Source organism: Triturus cristatus, chromosome 6 (assembly GCF_964204655.1).
Source record: "Triturus cristatus chromosome 6, aTriCri1.1, whole genome shotgun sequence".
NCBI classification, from domain to species: Eukaryota; Metazoa; Chordata; class Amphibia; order Caudata; family Salamandridae; genus Triturus; species Triturus cristatus.
The window spans coordinates 449949103-449975734 of NC_140589.1; the positions used below are offsets into that span (position 1 = coordinate 449949103).

The 26632-nt window shown below is 45.1% G+C and overlaps 1 protein-coding gene across 15 annotated transcripts in view; it reads right to left on the reverse strand.

The window, feature by feature from the left end:
* The window catches only part of DST (dystonin), a 1436897-nt gene that overhangs the window by 495826 nt on the left and 914439 nt on the right, over window positions 1–26632 (reverse strand). For all 15 annotated transcript variants that reach the window (XM_085610880.1, XM_085610881.1, XM_085610884.1 and 12 more), the window contains 4 exons: window positions 26333–26485; window positions 24985–25218; window positions 23510–23800; window positions 2947–3492 (listed from right to left, as the gene is read on the reverse strand). In XM_085610880.1, coding sequence (XP_085467006.1) covers window positions 2947–3492; window positions 23510–23800; window positions 24985–25218; window positions 26333–26485 — 1224 coding nt within the window. The remainder of the gene's footprint in view (window positions 1–2946; window positions 3493–23509; window positions 23801–24984; window positions 25219–26332; window positions 26486–26632) is intronic.

The window sequence follows — 26632 nt, forward strand, 5'->3', positions numbered from 1 at the left end:
TTTGGCCAACTCACTTATCAGAGAATTCCAAAAGTAAACTCTACATGAATATCAAAGAAATTAATCAGACAAAAGTGTGATAGTGTGATGATAACAGGAATGTAAGGAAGGATACAACAGATATTTAAACACCATTAATGTAAATGCAATGCTGCATTTAGGAGCAGTCTGATAGGGAGGCACCCAAAAGTCATGAAGACAATCAAATATGGGATGTATACCAGAATAAAGAATGTGTTACGAGTGGAATAGACTTAAAGAGGAAGCCAAAGATTCCGTCTTAATAGAAAGAAGAATTTTGTTTTTATAATAATGAATAACCTAATACTGAAGTGATGTGGGCACTGTGAACAGAAAAGTAGAACAGAATTATCATATATTAATACATTCTGAGTTGAAGCAGTGGGACTAATAGAAGTGAGGAAAAGGTTAGATAGTGGAGAGGGATAGGGATAGCCAGAGGCAGATGAAGCGTTTAACAGAAGAATCTCTGCATTAAAGTGGTAGTGAAGAAGAGAGTTGAAAAAGTATTAAGATTTGAACATCAGTTAGGCAAAGAGAAAGCATTGGGAATAGTCTTTGTTTACAAGAGGTATAAATCCAAAAGATCAGACATAGATGGCAGGGGGTTGTGTAGAACAGGTGATGGCTAAGGTCAACATCTTAAGGTACACCATAGCTTACAGGTAACAGTGGAGAAGATAGGTTTTCCAAGAAGCTGAATATGAAAGATGAGGCAGACAGGACAGAGACTATTCAAGAGTAGTATCAGAGATTCCTGGAGATAGAAACTTGAGAGAGAAAGACAGCATGATCCAAACTGGTAAACAGTGCTCAACACATCAAGCAGAACAAGAATGAGGGTTACCATGATGAGAAGTAGTAAAATATATACCACATAATTAGGGCACTCTCAGTTGAGTGGCCAGGCCAGGAACCAACTAATGAGGAGACACATGTGAGCGGAGTCCCAGAAAAATAAACACTTAGGGCCTGATTGGCAAAGGTAAACGTATACATTTATTTAAGTTTACGATAATTTCCTATTCACAAAGGGATTTACCAGTAGTATCTTTATGGCTGCGGAGTCTCAGCACATAAAAAGACAGGACCCTCCTATCGTTTTATGTGTGGGGAATCCGCACTCGTAAAGATACTACCCATAAACCCCTTTGTGAATAGCAAACAATCGTAAACTTACACAAAAGTGTAAGTTTACCTTTGTCAATCAGGCCCTTACTGTGAACTAATATATTCTAAATGTTTTCAGCAATAGGAAGACACAAGGTTGGGAGATAGCGGTCTGTTAGAAAAATGGTGAATGTGTATTGTGCAGAAGAATTACTATTGGGTTATAAGGATTTAGTAAAAGATAGAGGAGCTGGATGAGAGACAGATGTAAAGCAGTAAGATTAACTTGTGACTGAAATACCTTGATTTAATTTTGAGTAGCAAGCAGAAGAGGTGAAAAATGAGAGGTTACTGAAATAGTAGGACACAAGTTCAGAAATTCATTTGCAGGGGTTATTTGGAAGGGCAGTCACTGTGCAAGTACTAATTAAAGAGGAGAAAAACATTTGTTTTCAGTTTGGAAAACCTTACCAGTGCTAAGTGCAATGAGGGGTAAGTATGACAATATATTTGTTTAGATGAGTTAGTCAGATGCGGCATTAGAAAGAACAAAATCTACGAAAGATTTGCAGGTGGTCACTCATCCTTTCGTATATGCGGCTCAAGGCAAAGCGAGGACACAGAAAGAGGGGGTAAGTTGGTGTTGTTGAGGGATGTCAGATAAGAATCATCTATTGAGGAAATTATATTGCAAAATGTAGAAGCAGCAGTAAAAGTTCAACCACAAAATGCCATTTTCTTTTTGAAAAGAAAAAAGTAATGCTCCCCTCGCCATGGGAGGCTTTTCCTGTGGCGAGAGGAGCATTTAGAATGGGTTTACTGTTCCTTAGCTCAGGTTTTAACTGGCGGTGTAGAACAGTTAACAATGACTACATGTCTACCCATCTAAATTGGGTGGGCGGACATGTAGCCATTTCTCCAACTCCCCAGGGCAAACGGAGAAGTTTGGCCATTGCAGAGACAGACTAGTCTCTGCCGTGGCCAAACTTAAGGTCCACCAACAGTTAAATTTGGCAGGTGGTCTACTATGTTGGCGAAGGGAAGGGAACTCTGTTACCCTTGTGCTAATATATAAATCAGGTCCAAGATAGGAATGTATTTAAAAAATGAAGAGACAAATACAAACTGTAGATATATCATCCAGCAACTGCCAAAATGCTTTACAAAGTATCAACACAGTCTACTTGTCTGTGTGATTACTATCTAGTTACGTGCATTCATCCATTTATTGTCACATCTGTCCACCCATCACGCTAGCCCTCCATCTGTCCATCCACCATTCATTGGTCCATCTATCTGTTCCCCTGTTCATTCATCCATCAGCTTACCGAGCTACTTGAGTATCTCTCACTTTCAACAGACCTTTTCATAAACAGTTTATGTCAGTAATACCTCATGGTAACCCAGGGCATGTACAAATAAGTGTATCTAATTGTGGGCTGCGGAGACAATGACATTACACTCTGCACTAGTTATTCAATTACACCTGGAAGCAGTTAATTTCACAGTGGTCAAAAGATAGTTATTGTTTCCCTTTTATAGTCACTCCATCGAGCAGAGATGCATGTTAGTTACAGTACCTATAGTGCCCTTGCTGCAAGAAACTTTGATCACATGTAACATATCCTGTGACCAATGAGGTGAGCATTTGAATAACTTGGCTCTAATAATTGTGAATGGCCAATCATTTTCATAATTTGGTATACTGAACACAAACCCCACCACCAAAACAGAATGGTTCACAATCTAATTTTATGTATATACATATAATTGAGACTTATTTTACATTTTCACTATACATGTAAACAAATGTACCTTTGAGTAAAGGGATTTGAAGTGATCTGCTGCTGTATCCAGCTTACTTTGCACCATTGTGCATGTTGTAGATGTATCAATATCATCTTGATTGCTCTTGACACCATCTCCCCTACTGCATGACTTGGCTGTATCTATCACCCTCTGTCCAGAAATTGTGATATACCTTAAATCACCTTTGTGAGCAATCACATCTTCTGAGAAGCTTTTCTGCCTCTCCAACTTGGTCCGAACCCCACTGAAGTCTGGGGCAGCCTTCTCCAAGTCCTCAAGATCTTCTTTGGACTGCCTAAGCCAACTTTCAAATTCATTGCAATCTGTTGTAAACTTCTCTAAATCCTCTTGGACAGACTGGATTAGTTTCATTTTCCTTTCAGACTCAGCTAGACTTGTCTCATATTGGGCCTTCAAGGCTTTCATGTTTCTCTGCAGCTTTTCCTTGTCTTCAGGAGTCAGGTAGCATCCCTGTTTTTCGAGTAATGCTTGGGCAGACTGTGTGGCTATTACCACATCTTGATGTTGAGACACAAGCTTGTCATGTTGTGCCTATTAAAACATAACAGATATAATTACATGTGTATTTTACATCAAACTCAGAAAGTCAATAACTTTGGCTATTTCATTCACAAGGCCCACATCAGAGAATAATACAATCTCTCACATGAATTGTTACATTTTCAACACAACTGTATATCCACTATTGTTTCACACCTACAGTCACCATTATAGTGTCATAATAATTACTGCGCTGGTTTGTAGTTATGAAAATAGTTGAGTTTGAAAGTCTTTCCATTTTATTCAAGACATTCTGCATCCACCTAATATTCAGCTTTTTCCCTCATGCTACAATTCACCTTCTTCAAATCCTCTTCAAATCCTCTTCACTTTGGCTTTAGGTAGTTAATCAGTTATTGAGAGTAAATACATTGTTTCCTGTATGTGCTCTGGAAATATTTTCCAGTACTTCCCAATACCACTACCAACCATGTAACCACCAGAAAACATCTGAAAACCTGGTTACTGAAATATTAATACCATATATTTATATATACGAGTGTAGAATACCAAAGGTTTTCAATGAAGATCACAAAATTTGTTACAGAAATATGACCGCACATCAGAATATTTGTGTTTCAGAGCGAAACTCCCAAAGCAGGAGTTTGTGTCTGAAAAACACATATCTAATGGCCCCTACACCCAGTGTTTTTCCTCCTATTGTATGGGGTCATTAATTGTTTTTTTTTTATGTTCCTGACTGTCTTGTGGTGACAGGCAGAACAAAGGGCATCAGACTGTCCCCTCTAGGATGGGCAGTGTGATTCCCTTACTCTGAAGACCCCTATACCATCAGGTCATCGGAGTAAACCTTCCAACAGCAAAGCCAGTAGGCTCACGGTCATTGGAAAACGAAGGGTCTACGAGACTCCAAACAGAGTAGATGGACTGAGGATTTGGCAGACAGGATACTCATAATCAAGTCTGACTCATTTACAAACAATAAGCATAGCTTATGCTAATTATGCATTTCTCTAGACTTTTGAGTGTATATTATTGCCTAAGTCAGTCACTTTATATGATTTACATTTTGTAATTTAATTATAATAGTGTTATATGACACCCAAAGGGCAGCTTCATAGTGCTAACAGCTAAACATAGGTTCATAATAAATTATAACAAAGGGAGAAATCTTAAATTAGATGAAAGTAAATATCTTTCAGCGGCTAATTATATTTGTGCTCCTACCTAATATTTTATTAATTTAATGAACTGTCTGCATACGCTGATTCTCACCCTGCTAGATATAGTCACAGCCTAAAAACCAAGAAAACAGGGTAACGTCAGCGACCAATGATTGGAACTATTGACTACTTGTGCATATCTTAGACAGACATGGCAACTGAACATTGATGTGAAGAAATTACAGAATTAATATACCACACCAACCACAACTGCGATTGGTTGAGGAGGTTTTGTGCCAATCAGGTGAGAGTATATACTGACCAGACCATCTGAGCACAATATCACAGCATAGATGTGCTCTGCGCAGCTTGCGTCTCATCACCACTCATGCCTTGCTCTCCCAAGAAAAGCTAATGGACAAAGAATGATGAAGGGAATTTCCTTTTATTTGGGAAATGGAACACGCTCAGGTCCCTCTTTAAGCATTACACCCTGAATGCAGGCATAAATGCCAAACTACAAACGGGACTAAGTGCTGCTGAGAAAACTATTCAGAGGATGTTGCAGCTCATTGTCCCCATACCAGGTACCAATGCTTGATATTCTCATCCCGCATCATGTGAATTCATATGCCAGCAGTGTCATTTGACCCGGCATCCAAATTACAGAATTTATAAAATATCAAGTGTTGAAGGACAATATATTACTTACATGTATAAGCGGTTCACCAGCATTAGTACGAGGTCAAAGGCATTTCCCAGGTGACAACCTTCCAGATGTAAAGAAGTAATATAGTGACCATGAATGCTACTGCGTGGCACTCCATCTCACTCGCCAACGCAGTACTTGATGAAGTGCACTACTCATTTGCGAGTATTATCTTAGCCATTGTGTACTACTGTCTGAAGGTCACAAAGGGATGAGTTGTTCACTTAAGCATCTTGGTCCTGTCAATATTGCAAGTGAGTGCATTTTGACTCCCATGGTGTACATCATTCACAGTGCTTTAGACATTGGAAAAGTAAAGAACTTAAAGAACATAGGGAATACACAATCTGTTTGAATGTTGGTTGCTGCATCACCTGTCAAGTTGGTGCTAAGTAATCGAGCGCCAACCTTACCTACAATCTTCACTATCTTCCATGTTTGGCAGTCCATCACCCGGCCAGCATTCTTTGCTTCCCCTTTCCCCTTGAAAGAGAAGGAGGGGCACCATCGGCTGGTCTCAAAACGGCTGTAAGCTTTTACATTGATTTTACTAGGGGCCATTAATTGGACAATAGACTCTGGGGTTCTCCAGAGCAAATAAAAGGAAGGCAGTGTAGAAGAGGATGATGACAAGGTGGATAGTCCTCATTATTTCAGATCTTCTATGTACTGGCCAAAAAGCTGCCTATGGAAAGTCTGAGGGTCCATTACACCACAGTTAAGGCAGCTACCACTGGGTTGGCACACGGAGTGCCTGTCCTAGACATCTGCTAGGCTGCAATGTGGGCATTAGTGTAAACACTCATGAAGCACTACTACCTTGACAACCAGGTTTAGAGAGTGCGATGAAGTGCCACCACAGCAGCATTCATAGTCAGTTTATTACTTCTTTACATCTAAAAGGTTGCATGCCTGGAAATGTCTTTGGCTTCTGTACTAAAGCTGAGGAATGCCTTATACTGAGAAGTAATAAATTGTCCTTCAGCATTGGGTCTTTTATAAATGCAATAAGAATGAAAAAAAAACAATTTAAGGTTCCATTGTGACATCACAAATGGTTTGGGAGGAAACATGTGTCAAACTGTAAATACATCTAATCATAACAAGTGATTAAAACAAGGACGGAGGTTGGGCAAACGAAGAACGGCTGAAAGGGTAGACAACTTTTAATAGTGCTCATTGCAAGACCTTGCTGGCCAAAGATAAAACAAGCAAAATGATGTGTGGCAGTTTTGCTTGTAAGTGGTTAATTCTGTTAATGTCATACCAGGGCACAAATTTGACCCAGCACCTGGCATTAATGCATTTTGTTGCACCAAGGATGACATCAACCACTTTAGGTGGCAGACAGGTGGCAGATCAAACGCAGGCAGTTGCTGATGCTTAATCACCACTTATGTAAGTGTAAATTTTCATAGAGGTACCTGGCCAGTTGCTGAAACAGGAGGTCTTCCGGAACTGGATAACGGACCGGAGGACATATGCTCATGGCCAGAATTTCTGGGTGCCATACTCTCCTGGCCCAATCTGGAGCCACTGGAATGACTTGGGCCCATTTGTTAATTATATTTTTCAAAACCTGGGGCAGGAGAGGCAGGGATGGGTAGGTGTACAGGAGTCCAATGTTCCAGTCCTGTTTGAACACATCTTTGAACAAGTGCTCTTGCAGAAACACAAACACAGAAAACTATCAACATTCCAAGTTCTTGACTGCAGTGAAAAGATCTAGCCAGGGTTCTCCCACTGTTTGATGACACTTTGTGCCATCTCGATATGTAAACCCCCCCCCCACAATATCTGCCAGATACAACCTGTTAAGCCCATTCATTTTGACGTTGAAGGACCCTGCCAGGTGGTTCACAATCTGGAATTTGCTCTGGCGTTCCAAACACCTCAAGGGGTGCAGAGCCTTCTGACACGGGGGCAAGACCCAGCGCTCCCTGCTTGTTGTGGTACCACATGCAGGATGTGCAGTTCATGAGAAACTGCACCTGCTTCCCCTTGATGGATGGGAGGAAAGCCTTCAGAACTAGATGAATGGCCCACAGCTCCAGCAGATTGATGTGGAGCTGGCCCTTCTCTAGAGACCAGAGTACCCTGATCTCCACCTCCCCTCAGCCCAACAGGGATGCATCTGTCATCACTGTTAGCTCTAGGTAGGGAAGGGAGATGGGCCTGCCAATGGACCGTTTGCGTTTGAACAGCCACCACTGAAAAGTCTAGAGCTAAATGCTATGAGTCCTGGTTTGTATTGGCCGGGTTTCATTCACGGTGGGGCCACTGGAACTTAAAATTCCATTGCAGAGCATGTATGGGCCATCTAGCATAGCAGTCTAGTAGCACACAGATGGCTAAATGGCCAAGAAGCTCCTCTGACCATAGTCCTGGACCACTCCTGCAACATTGGAATCATAGCATGAAAGTCCTCTATTCATTTCAGCGGAGGAAAAGCCCTAAACTCCATTGTGTCCAAAATTGCTCAATAAATGGAAGTCAGGTGGAACTTCGGTTCATTGATAATGAACCCCAATGATGTCAAGAGGTTTGCCATCATCCGGAGTTGGTACATGATTGTATGTGGCAAGCCTGCCTTCAGCTGCCAGTCTTCAAGGTACAGGAGTGCTGGTATCCCAACCTCCGTAGTTAAACCGCAACCACTAACATCACCGCGGTCGGCCTGAATCGTGGGATTTACTGGTACACACCGCCGTGGTAGCCCCAGACGGACTTATCCACTTTAAGGAACTATTTCTATAGTCTGTTTTTGATTATTGATATTCTTGAATAACTGTATGTTGGATCGTTATCGTTTTGGTCTTGTTTTACACAGATAAATATTGGCTACTTTTCTAAAATTGGTGTGGTGTCCTCTTGTAGTGTTTTCATCGTATTACTGTATGTTATGTGCAAATGCTTTACACACTGCCTCTGAGATAAGCCTGACTGCTTGTGCCAAGCTACTAAGGGGGTGAGCAGGGGTTATTTTGGAAGTGTAACTCCCTTATCCTGACTAGGTAGAAGGGTCACTACTTGGACAGGGTAACAACCTGTCAATTAGAGACCCCCATTTCTGACAAAAGCCCATTGGCATTTTGTATATCAATTTATAGGACATCTTTAGTATAGACTGGGGAGAGCAGGCCATCCACAACCTCTTATGGGTACCCCCTGCTATGGCGCAGGATCAGAGCCAGAACAAAAACAATAACAGAGCCTCTGCTGATAGGTACGACACAGCAAAGGCACTGAGTTAGAATCAGGCTGCATGATTGCTTGTTGCACTTTTGTTGGGCTTGAGCTGAAGTCAGTTCTGAATGCAACACTGGCATCAGTACTGGTTCCTCTCCGGGATCAGTGGCTTTGATACCAGTGCTGATGTAGTAGGGACTAGGGATGGACCTGCTGGAGATAACCCAACTGTGGGCCCCTGCAGTTCCAGAGGAAGACAAATGTGAACCGTATATTTTTGGGATGACCTCGCTCTGTTGTAAGGTTGCCCATGGTCCAGGAAATTTGGGGTGCTCCGCGACGAGCTGAGGTCTGGTTCTGTGGCCAGAGACTTCAAAGGAGTGCAACTAACACAGTGAAGTCATAGTGCCTTCTCTTTGAAGTCAGAGTTGAGGGATTAAGTTGAGTCGTACTTTGCTTTCTTATGCTTGGACTTGGACTTACCGGAGGACTTCAAGCTCAAGATTGAGCTGGTTTGCTCATGTGATCGGGATAGGATGTGGATCAGGAGCGGGATCTACACAAAGTTTGCAACTTCTTGTGTTCTGCAATATATAAATTTGTCTCTTGTCTTGAATCGACTTAGGTTGCATTGAGGAGCACTGATCATATGACTTACAGCCCTGTCCCTTCCCAGACACCTAAGACACACCTCCTGTGGGTCCATGACCTACATCTGCTTCTAGCGGTCGCACCATGGCATGAAACCTGTCATTTTGGATATGGCCATCCTTCTCTAGCATACTGGTGACATCATTCAAAGGTGTCTGAAAGAATGACAGAGTTGGGAGCAGAGCTCTGGATCTGCGTCAGACGGTATGGAAAGAAAGGAACTGATGTCAGCATAATAGGTGGCACTTATATGCAGCACTGCTCGGTTACTTTCAGGGCAGTATCGAACCAGTGCAGAACCGCATGGTGCCACAGAGCAGCTCATAGGAGCACTGCCATAAAAAGTTTCTGGATCTAGCCTGGTGCTTGGGGAGTATTCTAAGGTGAGGAATTTACGGTTAGGTGTATCCATCAGAAAAAGGCCGGCATCTGTGTGATAAAGAGGAGGGATTGTCAATTTCTAAATCATCTCCCTCATTGCAGTGATAATCACTATTGGGCACGTCCTAGGCCTCAGAATCTGATGTGAAAAGGTACTCCATCTGGGAGGATCCAGGAAGGTGCTATAAGAGGGGTTTATCATCAAAACAGGCACCAAGTTTGTCTTTTGCCACTCAGATAATATCTGCAGAATTAAAGTAGAAGCCGCCCCAAATTCAGCTCCAAGAGCGGGGTTGTTGCTGGTGCTGTAAGCGGCATCAAATATATGAGAGCCTGTGCCTTGGTAGGTCTTATTAGGCACACGCCTACTAAGGCCGGGCCCTGAGGAGCTATGAGTCGGATATGCAGAAGTCACCAAACCCACAGGACTCACCCACACTTTGAAGTGCTGCAGAGGGTAGTGGGCTGATCTGACAATTTCCAACATAGTGTCTCCTCTTTAACCTGGGCTGCAGATGGATGCTGAATCTTCAGCTTTATCTTTTTAAGAATAGCAATCCCCTCCAACAACAAGATAGAGACTGGTGTGAGGAACAGCTCCACTGAGCCTCTAAACAGTTCCAGAAGCTGGACTTTTTCCTCAAGGAAGATGAGAACTTGTATTTCCTGTGGTGTTTTATGTGTTTTTGCAGAAGGTCCATGGGCCAATACTAAACCTAACTAAAGAAGGGGAGGGGTCTCACTCTGGAGTATCCTTGCCGTGCCCTTCCCAAAAATGACTATGTCCCCAGCTCATTGATGGCTTTTGGGAGAATAGATGAGCAACAGTCAAAGGCTGAGGGGTCACAGAGATATCCCAGACACCACATACAGATATTGTGTGAACCCGATAAGGACATCTTCCTACAGCAACATCGACAGGGTTTAAACCCAGAGATCTAAGCAGGTGACATTTGATCTAGATGCTGTAAAATTAGTTTAAATATTTTCTCAGTTAAAACAACTAAAATAGCTCTGGGCCTGTGTTGATGAGGAATGTAAAAACAGGAAATGACTCTGGCACGCCATTTGGTGTCATAGCTAGTTAGATTTCATCATATGGTGGGTGGGTAGATCTGTGATTAGAGTTGTGAGGCACCCCATGGGTTCTGGACAGCTAATGGTGTGGAAAATGCTTTTGGGATCCAGTCTGGCACCTGGAGGATATTTATAAGGGGTGGTATCTGCAGGAAGAGCTATTCAATAGAAAAGGTTGCTATGGCAAACAACACCCGGATGTCCTATGCTTTCTTGATGAGGGTCAGTAAGCATGTGCAACCAAGTTGCGGTATTGTCTGTTTTTATCAGAACCTCATTTCTGGCAATAAGGGCTTGAAATACTCTCAGAGAATAATGGACTGCATGGAACTCTGGCACATTGATATTCAGCACCTTTGCTGATTCAGCTCTCTGTTTCCTGGCTGAGAATTGCCCCAGTTTGCACATCAGTCTCACAGGGACGCATGGATAACCATTATGACCTCAGAGGTGGAGGTCCCAGCCATCAGATGTGAATAAAAGATCCACAAATCCATGTCTAATTGAACTTTGACTCAACAATATCTGTCCGAATGCGCCCACTGTCAGTAAGTCTTTCCTGGGTATGTATTCTGAGCCAGCACAGTGGTACCATGATGATGGCGTACAAAGAAGCCAGGATGGCTGTGAACCGTCTGGCTGTTACTTTTGTCAAATCTCTACATGCTGCAGTAGAAATTTCCAGGTAAGCCAACATCCTGTGCTCTGCTGATTGTACATGCAGCACCTGCATTCCAGGTGTGTACTAAGAATTACAATCTCCTCAGCTAGTCCTGAGAAAGATTTCTGGAAGGTCACTGACAACATCTAGCTAAGTTCAAGGGTGATGAAGATAATGGTAATGAAGATGTAAAAGCGGAAATATTGCACCTTTTTGCAATTCAATTACTGTAGAGGGCTTTGCCACTTGGCAAAATAGGGGTGGAAGGTGTTGAGAAAGTATAACTGCATAAACCCATTGTTGCAATACCAATGGTCTTTTACGCATGTGTGCCTACAGGTGCACTGATATTTTACACAGACAATTTTCAATGTTGCTTTTGTATTAATCGAAAGTGTTCATTTGCCTTAATATTCATGTTATGTCTCATGATTCTTCTAGGGTCAGAAGCCATTTTATTTAGTGTTGTACATTAGCACATATTCAGCATATAATAGCATCAAAGCAAAGCATAGCTTTACTTCCAATGTTGGCAGCAAAAAGCGTGATTTTCAGAAAGTAGTATGTTCAGCAGTATATTTATGGATAGCACAATCTGTATTTCAAGGTCTTCTCACATTCTTTTTGTAAGATGATTCTTCCTCCTGTTCATTAGTTAGTTTAATTGAAGCAACAGTTTCTATTAATTCTTCACAGTGTATAAAAATGAGTCAGAAATGTATAGATTTTAGCATCATAAGCTGCAACAGGCTTTCAAGCACATGAGCTAGTCCATTGAAATGACAATTCAAACTGACTATTTTGCTTGCATATAGACTACTTTTGCATAAACATTAGGCCTAGACTTGTGGTCGTTTATTTTACAATGGCTATGCTTAGTAACCATTGCCTGTAGGGGAATATATCTTTGTGGTCAAGATCTGACCTGTTTTACTCGATAGTATGAGGCCTTATAACAATGTGTGTATTTTGATTTCTCATATACATTGAGAACAATTCACTAAAGTCTAAATATATCATAGTTAAGTTGCATCAAATGGTAATGCATCAGAGGCTTTTGTTGGGATGGAATCTCCCCTGTATGTTATTCAGGCATGTACTTCTGCCTAGAGTACATGACTGCATGTAAAGTTGGTATCCTGACTTTCTATGTTGGTCCTGCAACCATGCTAAATTAACATGTGTGCAGAGACCTCGGCCAGTGCATGGAATTGCATGGTTCAGAACCTCTCCATGTCCTTGCTTGATCACAAGAAGCAATGGTGGTGGTGTTTGTGAATGATTAGTCTTGACTCAACTTTTCTTTGTCTCAAAGGACAATATGGTCTACCAACCTCACTTCTGTAAAGGTCTGGATTAGTGTGATTCACAGACCCTTGTGCTGACATTTGTTGTGCAAGTCGATTACTTGTATGTGCAGTGGATTTGCAGCAAGTTTGCAGTAGTAAAACTCTCCACTTAGTTACAGACCGTGTGCTGGGAACAGTGGAATCCATTCTAGGTGGACCCTGGTTTAGCATGCACAAGATGAAGTGGGCTACAGCTTCCCCACACAGTGAACATGTATTGATGGGATTACTGTGGCAGGGAGGTCGAGTCCCAGGCAGTGAAGTGAAGAAGAATGGAAACAGGCGTGAAATTCCATAAGGTGCTTGTTTGCAAAGGGCTAATGATTCTTGTTTTTCTGACATTCCCATTTGGTAGATGGTATGGGTGAGGAGTGAGTCATTCACATCTGTTCTTCGAGGTGAGGAAGATTCTAGGTAGGGTGTGCCTTTTTGTAGCTTTCTCTCTGTCTCTGATTACTGATTTAGGAAGGCCGATAACAATCAGGTGCAGAGAACTCACACTTCATTGTGCACTTGTTTTGGATACTCTTGCTTGGAGCCAGCACCATTGCTACCTGCTATAAGATGCATCACATTGCCCAAAGGATGTGTCTGCAAGTCAGTCACAAAATGACACTTTAATTACAACTAACCCGAACCGGTTCTGAAAACTTAGATAGGGCATCCACATCCCCTGGCCAGAAAAAGAGAATAAAAATGGGACCCAAGCCACACCACTATGGTCTAGTTCCAAGTTCTTCATGACCATGGAAGGGAGAGTTCCACAGAGTACTTGAAGGGCTGCTGTGAGACCAGGCCTGATTTCCAAAAGGGAGCCAGCTCCAAGAGGTGAACGGACTTCTCCTGAAGTCTTCACATCTTGCTGGAGGAGCTGAGGAGCTGTCCAGCACCTAAAAGCCTGCCTGCCTGCTCAGAGATGCAAGGGCAGTGTTTGGCCCTACAAGAGGACAGTCTGCCCAGGGGAATTTGAGTGTTTGGCCCTGCAGGAGGAGAGACTGTCCAGGAGAAATTCTTCATAAGCAAGGAGGGAGAGATCCACAGAGTACTTGAAGAGCTGCTATGGGACTGTCCAGCAGAAGCCAAACATTCTACTCGCATGAGGAACACCCAGAAAAAGCTGACTACTGGAAGAAGCCAGGAATCAACACACATGGGGTGGGGGAGGGGGTTTTGGTAAGTCAGAAACCAACCCATGTCATGGAGGATAACGCTGTCTCTCTAGTCAGTTCCCATAGCAAACTGCGCCAAGATATTCAAATAAAGAGCAACATCTGTTATTCAGCATCCCTGAGATGGGATGAAAGACTGGTGCTGCTATGGAAGAGGAGCCTTTTTCATTGCCTGGGATGTCTCAACTGCTAAAGATAAACACCAGCTGGAAGATCAACTACAGTGGCTGCTAATAACGATACCAAGAACCCCTCAGGCCTGAAATGCAGCAACGGCCGAAGACCAGAGATTGCCATGCAGGCCTGTAGCACTGGTCCATGACTAGTGATCTGTGTGCTGAGTGCAACCACCGTTGTAGTCCTTTATCATGAGGGTCCTGCCTCTTTTGCAGGTTCAGGTCATTCAGAGCAATTGTACTGTGCCTTATCAATGCTTATGCCCACACTTCAGACGATAGACATTAGTAGAACTCCTAGAGCAAGAAGAGGATACCATAAGGGGTGTAGCACATCACTGAGATTCATAAAGAGATTTCAACCCTGTAGTTCCTATATGAACTGTGCTGTATCTTGTTGCGCTGTGAAATTAAAGTACTTTCTTCTAAGATAAGCTTACAGGTGGATACTATTTTGTGTCTGTTGGTTCATTGTAAAGTTCTAAGCTCCTGCCCTCCACACCACCTCCAAGTGAAACCTTTTATTGCTCACCTTCACTACCGAAAGAGTCCAGTTTGCTGAGCCATAAAAGGAGAGACCCCAGGACACCAATGGGAAACAACCACGACCCACACATTTGTGGCTCAATAGGCACTGTTTGCCCTGTGGACCCTGAATGGGGTACGACATTTGAATCTATATGAGAAAGAAATAGAAGAAAATAATATGACTGGCGCTAATTATGGAACGTATTATCTCTATCATTTGTGTTCCCTGCGCCAAGGGGGGAAATAAGAGAGGGGGAGCCTTAACACAAGACATAGACAAGCCTGTGGTCCATACTTAAAGAAAACCTCTCTCAAGTCTTGTGGGCCTCTGCGCTTTGAAGAGGAAACAGGGCTAGCATCAGGGGAAAGAAGGATACGCTGTCATTGGCACTCATCCTATTTCATCTCGGTTGCCCACCTTAGGGTGATATCACAATACGCTGATTCATACAAAGCCAGAGCATCCCATTTAGAGACATTTCATTGGAATATGTGAGGCCAGACAAATCCGCTCATAGTCAAGGCTCTCTTATACTTATCAAGCCTCTCAAGACAGCAGTTATGAAAATGAGTATATTTCTCTGCCATATCTTGTGGCTGACTGTGACCTCCACTTCGGTAATTTTTATTAAGATCATTCAGCCTATTTCCAGAGCCACAGGTGTAATGTCAAAAGTCTTGACAAACAAAAGACCCCACAGCCGACTATCGTTGCGCACATCAATGTAAAAGTCCCATTAGTGTAAAACTCCTGTGCCAGACGTCTTCGAGATCTGCTGCGGGTAGGTCTCACTGGGAAGCCCCAAGAACAAACTTTTGAAGAAAAATGGAGGCGGCACCAGAAAAGAAGTCACAAGTCCGTATACGTCAACTTATTCAAAATTAATCCTTTTTATTCTTCTTCATATTTCATTTGGGAACACATAAGACAACAGCCAACGCGTTTCGTCCCATTTAGTGGAACTTCATCAGGGCATAATAAATTATCGATTTCAATAAAGTTTCACTAGTATCATCCAAAATACGGATCATCCAATAGTGACCAATGGAAGGTGAGTATAGTGTAGGATATCTGCTGCTGCCTATTGGTTCCCAGTAATGTCAAAAGTCTCCATCAATTTAAGAAGATGACATAAAGATGAATTCAGGGCTCAACAATGCCCTTCATTCAGCTGTTCTGTCTCACTCCCTTCTTCATAAGCAAAATAGTGAGGCTGAGAAATGCTCTTCATAGGGGTTAGGCACTCCAGGAACTCCGAACAGGGGTTGTGGTGCTTCCATAATAGGGGCTTTCCATAATGTGCAGGGTCCGCCCAATTAAGTAGAGCATTCATCCATATCAAATATATATGCCAGAGGCTCACATGACCTCATGTGTAGCTACAGAACATAAAGTAGCATAAAATGTGCTCGATATGTGGGGCAAATATCAGCAACAAAATGCAGCCATGCAGCCTTGATTCAGCTGGAGGTTCTCCCATGATACTGCATCGCTCCTTCACTCTGAATCCTGCATGCCAGCATTCCTCTCACACATCACCCTACATGGCTCACTCCAACACACCAGCTGATATAGATAGTAAAGTGTGGATATCTCTTCTGCGCTATATAGATTGAGTAAAAGGCTAGATTAAATGAATTCACATTTTTATGTAAGGTCTTAAACATAACAAATAGATAGTTGCAATGCCAGCTTTGTTATTAATGATGCGGCTGATTATCTGATTAATTGTGTTAATGTGTTAACAGTGTTAATCTTAACATTATAAACATTATTGAGCACTTTATACTTCTCATTTGCCCTACGGTTACTGGTGCTGTAAGCAAGAGGTGTTAACATTAGCCAAGTTAATGGCATTCAATGTATTGTCCTTGAAATTATGAAAGGCTGAATTGGCCTTATTGGGATTTAAACTTGTGACCTGTGGTTCATTACAGTTGTCAGCGGCAAGCATGTACCTTACTAACCTATCTTGCTGGCTCTATAATACAAATTAGAACACTGGAACGCTGTGAGCTCCACTGAGACAATGGGGTAGCTCGCGGGCAACAGTGCCTGAGATAGGCATTCTGCTCCAACTGTCCAATGTCTGTCTTATTGTTCCTCCATGTTTTTTTTTTGTTGAATTTTTTTTATTGTTTTCTTATTAACAAAACAGCGCGACACTTGATTATACAGTTTTCCCATATCACCTAGCAGTACAGCACACAATTTTACACCCATACAATTGGAACCATTTCTACACAGTTTTCCATGAGCGGTACTGTTGCCTCACGCTCCTGCCCCCAAGCCCGCTCTATCAGTCTGAGTCAGAGGTATCATCATCCGGCATTGGCGGCGGGTCGCATATTCCTCCTCTAAATTTATTCCATGCCCCCCACACCTTATCCCATTTATGGGGGCATCCCCGCCTGATGAATGTTGATCGCTCAGCCAGCATGGCTGCATCCATGTCCCTTACCCATGCGGACAGTGAGGGCACCCCCACCGCCCCCCATTTTTGGGCTATGTTTCTCTTAGCTGTCATTATCCCCAACGTGGCCCAGCTCTGAGCCTGGCGGTTGAGATCATTAGGCTCCCCCACACGTTTAGCAAACAGCGCCTGAGCTCTGGCACCAACGACACCCCGCACGACTGTGACATTGTCCGCATCACCCGCCTCCAGAAATCTTGAATTACGGGGCAATCCCAAATGGTGTGGAAGAAGGTTCCCTCCTCCCCGCAACCTCGCAGACAGAAGGGGTGCAGTGCTCTACCCATTTTATGTAGCAAATGTCTGGTGTAATACGAGCGGTGCAGAATCCGGAGCTGTACCAGCCGTAGCCTTGAGGGTATATCCGCCTCGCGTGGCGAAGCCAATGCCTCCCGCCATTCCGGCTCATCAAACTCACCGACATCACCGGCCCATTTCTCCCGCAGGGGTCCCATTGGGTATGGCAGGTTGTTTACAAGCTTGCGGTATGTGAAGGACGTAGCCTTCTTTGGCATATACTCCGTCAGTAACCTGTCCTCCAGAGGAGATGCCTCCGGAACCTCCTCGCCGGGTGCCAACCTTGATAGCAGGGCATGTTTATTCTGCATGTACCGAAACCATTCCGAGGGCGCTAGTTCGTTTTGTTGTTGCAGGCGTGTGAATGGGACCACCGCCCCCTTCTGCCACATGTCGCCTACAACCGATATCCCGATGCTGTCCCAGCCATCAAAGCCCATGCTATCCCTGAGCCGCCCCAACCGCTTTGAGTCCCAAAGAGAACCCCCCGCCACCCCAGTTTGGCCTGGGCCGCATGCCAGATAACTACTGTCTGTCTCAGAGGGCCAATTAACTCCGGGGCCAGTCTACCATCATACAAGGGCGACAGCATACCCCTCGTGCCCAATATGTCTCTGTCCGCCTTAAACGCTGGGTCCGACTGTGGCGCGTGGAGCCATTGATTGACTACCTTTAGCTGTGCCGCCCAGTAATAAAGTTGGACATTGGGGAGCGCAATCCCCCCGTCGTACCAACCGCGGACTAGTTTAGACTGCGCAATTCGTGCCGTCCCGTTGCCCCATAGAAGGCTAGTGACCTGTGCTGCGATTGCACGAAAGTAAGCCGGTGGTACCTGATACGGCATATTTTCCAGCAAATATAAAAACCGAGGCAGAGCCATCATTTTGAAGAGTGCCGCCCTCCCCAACAGGGTCAGCGGCAGCGCTCCCCAGTGACGTACATCCTGCTTGAGGCGGTCCATAGGGGGCCGCAAATTCCGCCGGAAAAATTCCGCCTGATCTGCCGTGATATATATGCTTAGGTATTTGAACGACCCATCTGTCATTCGGAGTGGGCAATCCGCCGGGAGCCGTGGAGGAGGGCCATTTAGTACGTGCAAGACCGACTTGGACCAGTTAATCGTGTATCCCGACGCTCTGCCAAAGACCTCGCAGATGTTGAGTAGTGCTAATAGGGAGCATCTGGGGGAGGATAGGTACAACAACACGTCATCCGCGTATAGGGATACACGATCCTCCCAGCCGTCCAACCACTTAAGGCCCCGTATCATGGGCTCCCAGCATATCCAAGCCGCAAGCGGCTCCAGCGCCAGGGCAAAGAGTAGCAGTGATAAGGGACAACCCTGACGCGTGCCACGCGTCAAGGGGAAGTCATCCGACATATGTCCGTTGGCAGTAACGTGGGCCATTGGTTTGGTGTAGAGGAGTCGGATCCAGGCACAGAATTTGGGCCCAAAGCCCAGGTGTAACAGTACTGCAAAAAGAAAGGGCCATTCGACCATGTCGAACGCCATTCGCGCATCCAGAGAGAGGAGCACCGCTGATTCCCGTAAACGGTCCGTCCGAGCCAACACCCCGTGCAATCGCCTCAAATTATGGGAGGTGCTTCTGCTGGGCATGAAGCCAGATTGATCTGGATGCACAATTTCCGACAAGTGCGGTGTCAGCCTAGTGGCCAGCAATTTTGCGAGGATCTTGGCTTCCGCGTTAAGCAGCGATATGGGACGATAGGAGGTACACTGATCGGCCGGTTTACCCGATTTAGGTATCACCACTATGGTGGCCGTGCGTTGATCAGGCGGGAGTTCGCCCCTCTGCAAACTATGAGTGAACATATTCAATAAATGTGGGGCAAGCGTCCCAGATGCCCCCTTGTAGAGGTCAACCGGTACGCCAAAGGGCCCCAACGCTTTACCGGATTGCAGCGCACCGATTGCCGTCTGTATCTCCTCCACCGTGGGTTCGGCTTCCAGGGTTTCTCGTGCCTCAGGGGAGACTCTGGGCATGTCAAGGTCTCTGATATATGTCAGCGCCTCCTCCACTATCATGGAGGAAGCGGAGGAGTAGACTGCCCGAAAGTGCCTTGCCAGGACGCGTACTATTTCGCGCGGGTCAGTCGTCGTCCGTCCCTCCTCAGTGCTAAGCTGCGCAATCCACCTAGCGCCACTATCCCGCCTATCAAGCCACGCTAGCAGCTTTCCAGTTTTATCACCTACGTCGTAAATTTTGTGCCTCGTGGCTTCCAAGCGCTGTCTGGTGCTCCCTGTACCGTGCCTGCGCCAATCGCAGGGTGTGGGAAGCCTCGGGAGTTGGATCTTGGGCCTGGTGATCCTCTGCCGCATGAAGCTAAAGCTCTAGTGACTGCAGCTCAAAGTGTTTTTGCGCTTATACACCGCAATGGAGGCCATAGCCTGCCCCCTGATGACTGTTTTATATGCCTCCCAAAGAACAGTTGGGGAGTCAACAGAGGAAGCATTTTCCTGGAAGTAAAGACTCGTCGCCTTCTCTATTGACTTACGGATATCAGGGAGCCGGAGATAGCCGGGGTGCATCGGGTAGATGCGGCGTCTTGTTAGGTGGCAGCGTGTGTACTGTAGGAGTATCGGGGAGTGGTCAGATATACCCCTGGGTCTAATTTCTATGCTGTCTACGTTCTTGAGGCTGCCAGCAGAACCCAGGAAGTAGTCTATCCAAGTTAGACTATTGTGTACCCCTGAGTGGTATGTGAACTGTTGCGCCGTTGGGTGATATAACCGCCATAGATCTCTTAGCCATAGTGCTTCAATAAAGCTCCCGAGGGGGGATACTCCCCCACCCCCGGCCCGCGCAGGGCAACGATCAAGTAGGTCGTTTATAACAGCGTTAAAGTCACCGCCCAGTATTAACTCCCCCTCCGGCAGATCTAGCAGAAACGCGCTGAGCGCCGGGAGCGCCGTGGCATGTAGTGCAGGTGGAATATAAACAGAGACTATATTCAGGGGCCGCCCCTCCCATTGGGTGACGATCGCTGCAAACCGCGCCGATCCATCAGTTTGAACTTTATGCACTATTAAATGGGACTGTTGTCGCACCATTATGCCCACCCCCCGAGACCCCGATGTGAATTCGGAATGTGCTAGCATCTTATACCCCCATCTATCCATCGCTCTACTAGCAGTACCGGTAAGGTGGGTCTCCTGTAGCATGTAGCAAGACCACCGCCGGGCCGCACCTCTTAATTCCCTACAGGACCAGACCTCGCTTGATTTTGTCCCCCAAGCCCCGCACATTCCACGTGAGCAGAGAGAGAGCCTGCACCAGAGTCAGATTGTTCCTAGCTGGTGTCCCATGCATTAGATCAGTCATTACAGTGGCGGAGGCAGAAAGCAACAACCGTTGCGAATATGCCGGTGTAGGTCGTGTATGTTATAGTTAGGGCATGTACTGCTGGATCCAAGTGTCATTGTCGCCATGAACCAAAACATTTGAAAAGAATAATGAAACAACCCCTGTCCCCCCAACCCCCTCCCTGCATCCCTGCCATACGGACCTTGAACTGCCCGCCACCCCAACTAAGCAGAGTGCTCAGACCCCATATCCCCAAACGTTACTTGCGTGCAAAGGAGCGGGAGGTCCGAGGAAGACCAAGAACATCCCCTGTCCCAAGGTCCCATGGTCCGTGCAATACAGTAGAATTAGGTAGGTCACTCCAGTCCCAATAGTTCTCCAAGTTCTCTAAACACCTCAAAGCCGGGAGAAGCGCCAGTCAGAGATCTATCCGGCCGATCCCTCCGACCGCTCCACCTCCTCCGCCCGTCGGTCTTGCCCAGCGAGGTCCTCTGACCCCCCAGGTTGTCGTCTTCGCCTGTCCGAGCGCCCAACACCTTTCACCTGTTGCCATCCCTCAAGCCAGTCATGAGCTTCCTCTGGCGTGTCAAAGAACAGCGTTTTCCCATCCGTCACCACACGTAGCTGCGCCAGGAAGAGCATAGCATAGGGCAGCTCACGGGCTCTCAGCTTCTTCTTGACTTCCAGGAAGCTCCTCCACTGTGCCGACACCATCGCCGTGTAATCCGGGAAGAAGGACACCGTAGAGTTCTGGATACGGATGGGCGGTGCCACTCGAGCCGTCTGGAGAATGGCGTCTCTGTCGTGGAAGTTAAACATGCGAGCCAAGACCGGCCTGGGGGGCGCCCCAACCCTCGGCCGCCCGCCAGGTATTCTATGGGCACGCTCAACCGAGAAAAAGGCCGAGAGTCCCCTGGGCTGCAACCTGGTTTTTATCATGTTTTCCACGTACAAATCCATAGCGGGAGGACCCTCACCTTCGGGAATTCCAGTAATGCGCACGTTATTGCGGCGGGAGCGCCCCTCTTGATCGTCCAACTTTGTCGCCATGCGCTTGTTCTCCGCCTCCAGCTGCGACACTTTTTTTAAGAAATAGCCAGTGTCTTTCGTTAAGGTGGCTGTCACTTGCTCCACGTCTGTGACCCTGGCTGACATTTTCTGAAAATCCGCTCTGAGGAGGGACACGTCTGTAGAAAACGACGCAACAGTAGTTTGCACTTTGTTCAGGGCAGCCATAATGTCCTCCAGCGTCACTTTAGGTATCTCAGCTTCTACCGCCACCTTTTCAGCGCGCCCGTTGCGATCCGGCATTGGGGAAGGATCTTTATGGTATGCAAATGTATCCAACTTGCTCTGCTGGTTTGCCCGGGCTCCTTTCCCACTCATGGTCGCGCAGGTAGGCACAGTTGAAGGCGCCCCTTATCCACCGCCGGCCAGTCGGCAGAGTAGGGAGCCCAGATGAAACGCAGCTGCTCCCAGGCCAGTACAAGAATTGTCCACCGTCGCCGCCCACAGCAGTTGGTTCCGCTCCCGGGCACAGCCAGGCACAAACCCCAAAGCAGCGAGGGGCCCCAGCGCCGATTGCACGGCGGCCCGCAACACACCTTGCTGGACTCACCAGGGGGGGACAGAGCAGGAGGCCCCCAGCACCACTGTCCGGCAGCACCACCAGCCGCCCCCCCGTCCTTATCCCGAAAGCTCAGAGGCAGCGCCCCAGATGTCTCCTTCAGCTCGCGTTGTTAGGCTGGGAGGGTTTCCGCCGCCGGGCCCTTATTAGATGCTGCTGCGGGGCCGTCACCCGCGGTGTCACCTCAGCATCGCGTCCCCCCAGCCCCGTTGATGTGGAGTCCATACGGGAGCGACCCGATCAGGGCACAGATGACCCACGCTGCCGCCGGGCTCCCCAGCAAACCGCCAGCTCCTCCGGAGCGCCGCTGGGGCGGGTCCGGACCGTCCGCACGGCTCCCGGGCCACTCCTCAAAATCGAGGTCCCGGTCTAGGCTGCCGATACAGGCCGCGACTGCCAAGGCGGCGCCAATCGTGTTCTGGGCCGCGGGGAGACCTGAAACTTGGAGCAGGCAGCGTCGCTTCCTCTCAGCTCTCCGTGTGCGGACCTTGGGCACAGATTCGGGCACGGATTAATTGACGGATGTACGGGGAGTCGGCCTCACCCTCGGCGCTCCTTCAAGCTGCGGCCATCTAGCCTGGCAGCTAGCCACGCCCCCTTGTTCCTCCATGTTTATTTGATAACATTCTACCACCAGGGGGAAGAATGTGCTCTAACAGTCATATAGCCCTTTTGCTTCGAGCTATACTAGTTGTTAAAAGTCCAACTCTTTCATTATAGACTCACACCTATGGCATGGGCTTATAACTCCGATTCATGGCCTTTAACAACCAGTGTAGCCCTTGATATTGGGTTATAATGCTATAGTAAGGATGTTGTCACTCTACAAATGCAGAATGTTACTGAGACTAAAGTAATCCCAATAATGGATGATATTGTGCCAAAAGTATGCAATAAGGCATACCATTACCTATCCTTCAACATCCGAAGGAATCTTTCAGAAACAATATATTCAACAGTAAATAATCAGAAATACATAAATTTCCCAATTAACAGATAGTAGAGCTTTATGACTCATTCATATGTATGCCACTGGCTCCCACCAAATATAGCAATTGTATAAATGTGATACTATGTTGTTCACTGACACATCTTTCTCTCTTCCATTGTACTCTAGATATGCAAAAATTTAAAATATTACCCTTTGCAAGGTATAATTACAAAATAATCTTCCTAGAAGCATAAGTGATGCATGGATATTTCATCCTGCAGACATTATTATCTCCTACCCCAAAACATGTAGTATGGTTGAGTAAAAGCATCTCTGTACCTTGGCCTTTTGATACTGCCGACTCAAATCCTTTTCTTTTCCCTTTGATAGAATGTGTCCATCCACATCTGTTTCTGTTGTCTGCTTCAAGTCTATTACATTACCATTTACTTCTTCCATTTCTCCTTCAATAGAATTCCCCTCTTCTTCTCGATTATGTGTTCCATTCTGCTCTATTTTCTTCTTCTTTTTTCTCTTTCCATTTTCTGCTTCCCCTTCTACATTTGTTAGCCAGTCTAAAAGACGTTCTATTTTATGAGTGCTCTCTTCCAATTGTTCAACTGCGGCAACCTGCAGGAAAAATGTTTACATCAAGAGACAGAATTTCAGGGTATAACAGAATAAAACCAGTCAAGCCACCTTTCCCACCTACTCTTGATAAAGAGACCCTATATAGCTTCTAGGTTTACTCAGTTGCATGACTGTTTTGCTAGGAGGGTGTTTTGTGAATTGACTATCCATTCCTGTAAAAGAACATTCCCTAACATTATTACTGATTCATAACCCACACGTTACTAATCCTGATCTTTGGCTCTTTTTGTACTTTTCCCCATTGCATGATTCTCTGCTGTATTATAATCATCTTCTTTAAGAATTGAAACATCTCTGTCATATTTCTATGCCTATCTCAACCATTGTACTATCCTACATTGATGGTGGCAATGCTGTTTACTCAGAACACTTCGACTCTTTCTATACTGTGTTCCTTGTTCGTTAACGGTCATAGGAAAGGCCCATCCAATGGCATTTATTCTCCTGCTGTTAGATGGAAGAAGGAGCTTTAGTGGGAAGACAATTAAGGACTTCCAAAGTGGTATAATTGCACCCTATGTTTTAGGTAGATTGATACTCTTCCATTCATAGTGTGTGCACGTTTTAAATTGTACTCTGGAGGAAACTGGAAGCCTGTCTGACCCTGTCCTATTATGCTGATGTTGAGACACAAGACAAACAACATAAGGTCTTCTGCTTAGGATGGGGTAGCTCTATAAAAGCTGACCTTTTCTTTGTGAACTTGGCAGAAAGAGGCTCCTGCACACTCCAATTGGAAGTCTAATAGAACATATTTTAACGTGAATAACACATATTCCTCTTCCATTCCTCATAGTCTATATTGTCTGTTAATCTGTTTAGTCTGCTATGTTTAAGTGGCACTTTTTGTTCAACATCTATCTAACCAGCTTCAATCTTTTTTCTTTTCTGATCCACCCCGAGTGAACTGCTGGCATGCCTACTTTCCAATCATAAACAATCAAATCAGGTTTGCCAATGTATGTTTCAGCCCTAGCCTACCTTTAAGTGCTTGAGCATAGGTGATGGCATGCCTGTTGTCTTAACTACAACAATTCAAATATCTCTCACCTACTTACATACTTGAGTCAACGTTTCGATATACCTTTAATATGGCAGGTCACCTATGCAAATATAAAGTTAATATTCGTAGTTTTGCAGTTTAAATAAAGTCCTGTAAGAACCTTTTCTGTTTCTTGCTTAATTGCTGTGGTCACAGCTTTATCAAGCTCCTTCTTCGATTCCTCAGCCCTTTTTCTAAGAAGCTCATACTTGGTCTTGGCTTCACCGAGTTTCTGTTCGATAACAGCCCTGTCCTTGGAGGGCAGCTTGTCTCCATTCTCTAGGAGGAACTTCTCGGTGTTTTTCACAATCTCTGCCAATTCACTTGCTCCGGCCTGCATGTCCTTCTGCAACTCCTGTAAGAATTAAGGAAAGGAATTGCTATGGTTAATGAGTGTGTCATAACCTCACAAACTACAAATGACAAAGAAAAGTGAAACATTATTATTTCAATGTAGGACTGTGTGTAATGTTTAACAATAACAGTTCAATTGGATATACGACATAACTGGTCCAACACCAGTTGAGTAAGCCATTATGCATTACACAGTGGCGCTTGTTACAAAGTAAATAAGGATCATTTGCACAGTCCATAGAAAAGGCAGTTTTTTGAATCGCCTCAAACGTTTGTTACCATGCATGAGTGTGCAGCATATTTAGAGCTCGCTTAGCTAAGGTACAATTATCTTGCACTTCCAGGCAAGGGAAAAAAAGGTGAAATACAAAATGTTGCTCTCAGCAAAAACTGCTGAATTCAATTTGTCATGAAAGTAGAACTTTACTCAGGAAGCGGGCATATCATTGTTTGGTGTCAATTTGTTGACTGTTTTTTTTTAGAAATTAGCATTTAAGAAGTTGCAGAGTGGGCTTGAAAGGGTTAACACTTTGTATATCTTGTCAATTAAAAAGCCATTCGTTGATCTGCTTAAAACATTTGCACCATTTGCAAAATTTGCACCGTTTGGCGAACACGCATGAAATTTGGAAGACACTTAGTATATTGAAATTACACAGGGTATTTTCAAATCAATGCGGATCCTTCTAGGGAATTGTTTACTAAGGTGGGCTAAAAAAGTTAATTTGCTAATAATATTGTCAAGTGATGACTGCACAAAATCTATCACAAGAGTGAAAAGATTCGTTTTCAATGGGTAAATCAAATTGTGTGTCAGTCTACCATGGAGGTGGGGGGACAATGTTAAGGGGGAGACAATAGCATTTTCTTATGATCTGTGTTGTTTGGGAAATCTGTATCAAATGTGGTAGGCAGTTAACAAATTAAGCCCACTGCATGGCAAGGCAAGCCATTTGGCCACCCCCCCCTTATAAAGACTGATCTATTGTAGGCTTATCTGGACTGATAATTCACAAACTGTTCTGGCGATTGTTGTTTTACAGGTCTGAACATGTGTCTACTCCTGTGTTTTTTAAACCACCTGCAGTTGTTTGCCTACAGTTGGTTTTACTAACCTCATGTTCCATCTTACACTGCTCTAGCTCTGCAGTGCTCTCCCCGACGCCGCTGGCATCTTGTTGCCCAATAAGCCGATTTTCAGTTTTTGTAAGGAGGTCACATATTTCCTGGAGTTTTTCCTTGTATTCTTGCTGCTGTTCTTCAACTTCCTACATGACAGTAAAACACACATCAAAGACAAGCATAGTTGCAGATAACCTCATTACAAATCACCATTGGATCACATTAACAAAGTATGCTGTAAACATGATAGTACTGGAGTGTTGCTTGGGCACTGTGATCAAGAGAGATCTATA